The following is an 8664-nucleotide window of genomic DNA, read 5'->3' as shown; positions in this document are numbered from 1 at the left end:
ATTATTTAAAAAAAAAAAAAAAGAGAGAGAGAGAGAGAGAGAGGGAAAGACTTGAGTAGGATATGGAGATTGCAACCTTCACTTACATTTAAAAAATGACACTTAATGAAGGCCAACCCAGACCATAATCTGAAAGGGACATTGTGGTCATCTTGTCCATGGCTTCCAAATTAGACATAATTAATTTGTTAGGTCATTTGTAGTTACTGTGCTTTTGCTGTTGTGATGGTCTGCGAATATTTTGGGGCAAGGTAAGCAGAGAGAGAGAGAGAGAGTTTTATTAGAGCAGCTGACAACCTGGGGTGGGGGGGAAGGAGACAGGCCCGCAGGCACAGATGGCTTTACCTAAAAACGTAACTTTTTTTGCCTGTTTGCTTTTTAATTACCCAGTATAATACAAGATCTCACCTCTCTCTGTGAACCCTGCCTCTTTTGTAATTCCTAACAAATTTTACCTTGGCTTAAAGGCTCACATGAATTAAGCCTCTTTTTAACTTCCCTTGTTGAAGATCTTTCCACAAGATATGCTGTTCTATCCACGAATGCCTTTTCTGGACAGGTAAAAATTCATACACTCATCAACAGCACTTCAACAGAATTAACAGAAGATAAGAAAAAGATTTTTCCTTTATTTAGGCACACAATGAAAACGGAATTAAATACAACCCTATCAAATGTTAACAAGGTAAACTGCCTTTGTTAATTTCTCTCATTTATTTAGCATTTAAAATGGAAGATCCAGGGATCACAAGTGTTGTTTTATGTCACTGTGAACTACTCCACAATTATCATACCCGGCAGAAGTAGAAACACTGAACACATTTCTGAAAAATACATGACTGAGTATTTTATTGTCCAGATTTGTATGCTGGGATCTCTTTTAAGTTCTTCTGTCCTCTCAATTTTATTACTTACTTGCTATTATTTTAGAGAGGGTCTTTTCATATTTATTTAGCAGACCTTCAAACTGAATTAATTAATCAGACCTGCTTACTTATAGCGACTAACACTTCACTCTAATTAGAGCATTATTCCACCATGTCTCTCTGCGAAGTAAAATGTTATCCATGGTGTGTGAGGATAGAAATGGCTACCTCAGTGGCTCCTCCTGGCATTCTATTGTGCAAAAAAATCTCTTGTGATATTACTTACTTCTTGCAGTATAAAGAGAACTGTGTAATTTCAGGATAAAGAAAATCACAACTAATCTGAATTTTTGTCTTTCAAATTCTCCTTGTAGTGTGGGGGCTTCACTTGTTCATTTACGCAGTACTGCGCAGCTATCCCATTAGTTATTTCCTGAGTAGGGTTTGAATAAAAGGAGAACAAACAGATCTCTCAAAGATAAAATAAAGTGAAAAGTTTAAGCTGTCACAGTTCTCCCTCATGATATAACAGGGGGAAAAAAAGGTATTTAAAAAATAACTAAATATTCAGAAAATGGAGGATAAGGAGTTTTCTGCTCAAATAGCCAACGAATCACTTTTCTAACATCACCTCTTTTCAATAAAAAGCTATTTATGCTGTCTCCTTTTTATTACATTATTTTTGATTATTTCTTACAGAAGTACAACAGTATCACGAAATAGAAGAAAATATCTGATGTAACTGATACATATCTGTGACACGACCTGAGAAATGAACAATCCAGTGAGATTAAGGAGTTCAGGTACATTACTTCACCCAAGAGAAAAATTATTAAACCTTTGGAGATTTCATTAGACAGTAACAAAATATGAACATATATTTGAAATGAGACAATGAAGTTTTGTTCACAATCCATTATAGACTCCTGAGTTCCACAATCCCTTTTTCCCTGTAAGCTCACTGAAGAAAAACATGGGCCAAAAAGCACTAGACGATATAACTGTGCTGCGCTGATAAAGAGGAAAGGAGAATGTGGGACCCAGGATGCTCATTGTACCCTTCTGAAGACACAGAGAAAGTATAAACGCCGTTAAGTTACCTTTGGCACAGCTCAGCTCATCACCTTTGTCAATAAGAAGATATCTGGGACTTTCAGGAAACCATGGCAGGAATAAAAGTTGGGCAAACGCTGGGAAACAGCTGCTGGATAGCAACAGAGGCCAATACGTTTCTCCACCTAGTAATTCCCTGGGAGAGGTGTGGAAAAAGAAGGAAAAAAAAAGCCAAGTCATTAGCTATTGGAGCCTATTCAGGAGACTTTGGGGAGCAAGATGTTTGTCCTTCAAGAAAAGTTCCCTTGTAACCAGCTACCTATGTCTGGTGAACCTCAGCAGAAAGAAGTTGGGGAAGTATTTCCCAGCTGCTCTGAAACGAGGTTTCACTCAGGAAGAGATGAGCAACACTACTTTACTGCTGCTTATTGCCCTGTTGGTCCTAACCATTATTTTCAGGTTTGCCAAAGTAGCGTTTGCTAGCAATGCGGGAAAGTAATAGCATATGTACTTCGCCTTCAGGTCGGCAGCAGCATTTCCCATCTGCTTTTGAGAATCATACAATAACTTAGGATAGAAAGGAACTCAGAGTCATCTGATCCCACCTCCCTCTCAAAGCTGATCTAATGAGAAGGTGTATTACCTAGAAAGGCATCACTAAAAGTGGTACAGTTACAATCATCAGGATGATGTGTTGTGGGCAATGTAAACCTGTTAAAATAGAAAGTGTATTGCACTTTAAACACTGACCCTAGATTACACAGTCTGAAGTTTATATTCTATTTTATTCTGTAGCACTTCATACCTAAAGTATCTAGCAAAATTGGTCAATTCAGAAGCTAGTAACAAGGAAAAAGAAAGAGAAGTGTAAGTGCTTTTGGTAGAGGGACAGAGAAAAAAAACAGATAATGTGCTCTGGGTACTAGCAGTTGTTCTTAGGGCAGGGGAAAGCTTCTAGCAGACTTCATGAGAGAAGCTTTTTCATCTTGAGGTTATGCAATCACTGTTCTTGGAACTCTTTAAGCTCCAACTGGTTAAAGTCCCTTGCAACTTAATCTGATCTCACAAGGGACAGAACCTGCAATGGTGCTATAACACAGAAATTACGAGTCCTTTGCTCTCAGGTCCTGTCTTATGAGCATCCACTGTCTCCAGCAAGAAACTGCCAGAAAATAAGAACTCAGCATAAATGCATCTGTTTTACTGATGCTGTTCTGCCTGACCCATCTAAACCAAGAATACTTCCCTGAGGAGACAGTACAGATGGTTTGCAGTTGTAGGGAGAAGGTGACAAAAGCAGGGTTTTCTTCTTACAGGTAGACTTCCCGTGTGAAGTTGATTCACTAATGCTACAATGGCCACCATGAGCCTTTTGCGGGGAGCTGCAGATAATTGGAATTCTTTACATGCAAGTAATGCAAGGCAGGAAGAGAATGCATTTCTAACCTCAAACCAATTATTTGTCCTGTCAGAATCCCCCCAGTCAGAAAAATGGAAGTCCCCATGGCCATGCCACCTCTAAGATGTTTTGGGGCAACCTCCCCAATATACAGAGGCTGAACGCAGATCCCAATACCTGCAAGAAAATGGAAGAACATTTTCCTATTAATAGATTTTGCTTTGAAAAGAGTTACTGAACCAAAACATGTAGGAAATTGGACAGTTAATTTCTCTATTAATTTAGCTGCCTTCAGATTCCAAGTTAGACTACAGAACATTTTTGTCACCCTATCTACAAAGCAGCCTACAAACACATATCATAATACCTAAAGAATCAGCAGTAACAATCATTTATCATTCACCATAGTTGATTGAAAGTAGGAATAGGAAATCATTCACCTGAATTTATGCCAATCAAAAACCTTCCAGCAATCAGTAACTCAAACAATCCTGTGGGAAAACTGATCCCCATTAAAATGGAGGCCAGTAGTGCTATAATATTATTCATCAAAAGAGCTCCTTTCCTAAAGAGAAAAAAAAGCCCAAACCATTAATGAAATCTGCAATAGCATGTTTTTTAAAAAGTTTTCCTTCCTGGTAATACGGAAAAAATGGGCTTTATACTGAAGAAATGTGCTATTCACTGGAAATCCAGACATCCGATACAACTATTTACTCATATTTAAAAAAGAAAGTCTAAACATAAGAATAATGCATAAATATGACAGAAATGCCTGACATTTGTTCATTTATGCTAGATCTGCGCAGAACGCGCATGGAACGTTATGGATTACACAACATGTCCTTACTGGCATGGATGCTGCAAGTGGGTATGGGGGACCTGTGTTTCTACCATACAGCATGCGCACACTCCTACCTAGATTTCAGTAAATGTAATGGGAAGACTAGACTGGAAGGTTGTAATTCAGGGCTCATCTTTTAAAGTCACATTAGAACAAACTGTAGAATTCTACTAGAAATCTCTGCTTTGAAGTGAAAAACATTTACTGTCACCTAGGGTACGGTTTCTCCCACTCTTTTTCCATTTATCTACTTTATATTCCAGTGAGAAAGTAGGAAAGGAAAACATGCTGCTGTAGCTCACCTGCCTAGCCGAATCGCCATGCTGCCTCCCATAAGGGCTCCACACAGGCCTCCGAGTGAAAATATAGAAGCAATGACAGACCAAAGAAAAGTCAGCAAATCTGGATTTAGTTCCTTGTGAAAACGACTAGCCCAGGTTTCATTTAAGAACCTGTGTATATGCTGCAGTAGAAAAGAACGATGAATGTGTAGCATTATGTGTAGCCCTACCGCGTGGCATTAGAAATAACTTGCACCTCAATCCTGAAAGCCAATTCTGGGAGCTAACAAAAGATATCATCTTAGCTATTTTATATTAAAAACACCAATGACTGGCAGAATCTTCCTCAACCACAATACCATCTCCTACTCCCCATACATCTCAAAGACTGCTGAGCAGCTTTGCTTTGGTACCCTACCTCAGGAGAGGCTGTATTCCGCCAGGGGAGAAAAGTAACCTTCCCCCATGCTGTTACAAAAGAGCTTTGAGGTCCTTCTGAATGAAGGGGGGACAGGGTGGCTGGGTTAAGGCCTACTGTTTTTTAGGAACATTGCAGAGCACAGAGGTCTCACATAACCTGGCAAATTTTACTGTCAGAAGACTCATTCTGACACTTGGTTTAAATCTCCCTGCCTTAGTGAAATCCACCAATTCATAGTAAAATACCTTTCTGCAACTCTAATATTCCTCCACCTTCCTTGCAGTATTCATGTGTCAGAAGTTTTTAACTGTTATTCCACATTCTTGGTTTCCTAAAATTTGCCTTTAGAAACTCTTGAACTGACATGTGTCTGTAATAAGAGGCTCCTGTTCTTAGCCAGCAAACAAAGACAGCACAAGACCAAACTTCCTGGCCTCTCCCTGTTTCCAGCACATTACATGTTCTTTCACAAACAGCTTATTTTAACTTTTGTAAAAAGCACTCAATGTTGTAGCAAATTCAGTCTTCACAGTTGCACAAGAAAATAAATTAGCCAAGAGCAGGAAATTATACGCATCACTTTCACGAGACCATTTGCTCAGATCCTCCAGTCATCCACAAAATATGCAGAATCCCTGAGGCCATGAAATGGATGCAAAAGTAACAAGTAGGCGAAAATACCTACGAGCTGCTCAGTCAGTACAGATGCGACTTTTTGGCTTTCTAAGATGATCCTTCTCAGTAAGCTGCCTTGTGATGGACAACTGTAACTACCCCTTCTCCCTGCTGTCCGGTGATAGGACGCATGGCAATGATTCAAAGCTGCATCAGGGGAGGTTTAAACTTGACATGAGGAGAAACGGTGGTGACTTTTAACAGAAAGGGTGGTCAAATACTGGAATGGGCTTCCTAGAGAGGGGGTCGATGCCCCAAGCCTGTCAGCGTTTAAGAGGCATTTGGACAATGCCCTTAATTACACGCTCTAACTTCTGGTCAGTCCTAAGTGGTCAGGCAGTCGGACTAGATGATTGTTGTAGGTCCCTTCCAACTGAGAATGCTCTGTTCTGTTCTAGTCTTAATGTTCTGGGCTATTTTAGTCAAAAGTGTAACCAGAAGATGTTACTTATTCATTCAGTTAATCCTTCTAAAACAGAGTTTAACAGAGATATTTATGTGGCATACTTGACACTTTTGTCTGACACAGAATACCGCTGATGGGAGGTACTCACAAACAAATCCACAGGAAAGCATTTTGGAAACCAGCACGAACCCTTCCTACAAGCGGAAGCCTGCCTCGATTCCCACTGCAATCGCAGTAAAAGTGCCTTTGGCCTCTCGGCCAGTTAGGCAGGATACCTCCATTACTGTGAAACAACCCTGCAAACAAGAGACGATATTTTACCTGGGTGGGTGCATTGATAATGGAAACATTATACCCATACTGAAAGGTCCCTCCAATTCCAACAGCACAAACAGCCAGAAACAAGGTCCAGCTGGGGAACTAGAAAACAGAAGAGAGCAACGGGCATGAAAAGAGATCGGGCCTTGAACCCACATGCATATAACATCTAGGAGAAAATCACGATGAAATATATCCTGTACTTTGTTTTGAACAGTGCAGCTCTTTGCTTAGAAAGCTTCATAAACTCTCAAGCACCTGCAGCAGGAGAAACATTTCACACAGACTCTGGCCATGACCACTAATGCCTGTCAGAGGTGCAACAATTACAAGTACCCAGATCAAGTGTAGGCAACGCAACCATTGCACTGCTGACGGCATATTTACTGAACTGTGCAAATGCTCTTTGCACTAATGCTGTTCACGCCGTCTGTTTTTTATGAAAGAATGTTAGGACTGTTTATGTTTGGTGTTGGAGGCACAGTGATACAAGAAGTAACCAAATCCCAATTTCTACGACTCACATTTCATCTGAAAAATAACAATATTTTATTTCCCTCAGCAAGTCCCCAAGTTGATTACCAGATGTCTGCAAGTTAGCAGGTGCTAAATGTTAGTATCTTAAATCATAACATATTGTTCACTGATAAAAGACTCCAATTGAAAGTTTATTAGCATGTATTTCTCAATTTTTCAATATCCATTACCTAGTTACATTCCTAAATCACTATTTAGGAACTAAAATTAATAGATTCACAGACTTGCAGGTTTTAAAGTCAATAGAAACCACCATTGTGATCCATTCTAATCTCAAAAGAGTCTAACTGGTCATGAAGCATTACACTTTGGATGAGGCCTCTGGGACAGAGACTATCTCTAGACGTTTATACAGTGTCTGGCTTTCTGATGTGATGCTTCCTGACTCTACTTTTTATTGAATATGATAGCACTAAAAATAACATCCAGTTCAAATGTTTAACAACCCCTACATTAAAAATTTAGGTCCCAATTTAATCTCAGAGTATCTTTTTGTCTAACTTCAGCCGGACACAATGTCTCCTATATTAAAGGCACTTCCGTGATCAAATTTCCTCTTCCTTCATAGATAAAGACTGTACATAATTTTTTTTATAAGCCTGTACTCCCTGAATTTCTCATTGTGAGGTATGTAGACTAGCTCTTCATCACTCTCCTTCTTGGTCCAGTTCCCAGAAATGTTGAGTTAGTCCAAATGCTATACCATATTCTGAAAGAGCTGTGTCTTTCCTGAAGATAATTAATCAAAACTTCCTTCATTCAGGACTGAAATTCAGAAAAAGTTGAAACTGATCTTATTAAAGTAAAATCCAATTAGTATTTCTCTATGGTTTCCCAAGAATAAAAAGCGCTGCTCTGAATGACAACCAAAGCAATGAATTAAGGGTAATAAATACGGGCTGCAGCGAGTAAGGTAGAAAAAACAAAACTAGAGGTGGTAAATACAGGCACTGCACACTCAGACCTTTCTATTAACCAAATACTGTCAAAGTATTTTGTGTGTCTCATACCACCCGGAATCTAGAAGAGACAGGAAACAAACTAACAGAAAACCCAGAATCGTTAACAGACATCACATCATTTACGTTTTTTCATGACAGCTCCGTTCTTCCTACCGCAGTCAGCCTGCTCATTACACTAATATGTTATGCCACATTGGAGTTTGGGCCCCGATTTCTTGGAGCACGTACAACAGCCTCATCAGTTCTGTAAGCTACTTAACTCCTGATAGTTCATAAGCACTTTCGCGTCATTTCTGAAACATGCCACAAACAAAAGTCAATCGATATTCAATGTAAAACATAAGAATCAGAAAACATGCCTTTACAGCTTCCATTTTGTAACACAGCTCGGTGTCTAAGGAAAATACAAAACTTTACGAGCCTGATCATCTAATGTGTTTTTATTGAAAAGTAAACATGACCCAGCCAGAGAATTTCACATTTGTGCATCACTGTTACAGCTACAAACTCTCTGCAGGATCCATCTTCAGAGGCCAAGCCAGTTCTGCTTACCTTGCTGTGCGCGCTAGAGCCTCTCAGCAGGGGCTGGTACTCCATTCTTAGTATGGGCTGAATTTGATTTCCTTTGCAAAAGTTAGTAAACTACACTACAGGAATAAAAGGTGCCAAAGAAATGAAGTTATTATTGTATTAAAATACAGATTTTTTTTTTTTTCCTTCTGCCTCCGGCCATTAGGATTCTTCTCAACGGTTCACAACTTTTTTGTGACAGAAACGCCCAGCCTGCGCCATGCCTCACAGCGGCGGCGGGGCGCCTTCCCGCGCCCAACACCACGGCACACGCGCTTCCCTCCTCCGGGCAGAGCAGAACGCACCCGCCAGGCGCCCGCCACCCGCGGCTT

The 8664-nt window shown here is 39.9% G+C and overlaps 1 protein-coding gene across 1 annotated transcript in view; it reads right to left on the bottom strand.

The window, feature by feature from the left end:
- The window catches only part of LOC104122588 (solute carrier family 2, facilitated glucose transporter member 11), a 14107-nt gene extending 5449 nt beyond the window's left edge, over positions 1 to 8658 (bottom strand). Inside the window, 6 exon segments of the mRNA XM_009634740.2 lie at positions 1967 to 2115; positions 3366 to 3495; positions 3759 to 3883; positions 4465 to 4625; positions 6267 to 6365; positions 8315 to 8658. Coding sequence (XP_009633035.1) covers positions 1967 to 2115; positions 3366 to 3495; positions 3759 to 3883; positions 4465 to 4625; positions 6267 to 6365; positions 8315 to 8359 — 709 coding nt within the window. The 5' untranslated portion in view covers positions 8360 to 8658.
- Between the last annotated feature and the right edge of the window lie 6 nt (positions 8659 to 8664).

The sequence above is a fragment of the Egretta garzetta genome, unplaced genomic scaffold (assembly GCF_000687185.1).
Source record: "Egretta garzetta isolate BGI_Z169 unplaced genomic scaffold, ASM68718v1 scaffold73, whole genome shotgun sequence".
NCBI classification, from domain to species: Eukaryota; Metazoa; Chordata; class Aves; order Pelecaniformes; family Ardeidae; genus Egretta; species Egretta garzetta.
The sequence above is the reverse complement of the archived record's forward strand: the minus strand, read 5'-3'. Positions and strand labels throughout refer to the sequence as shown.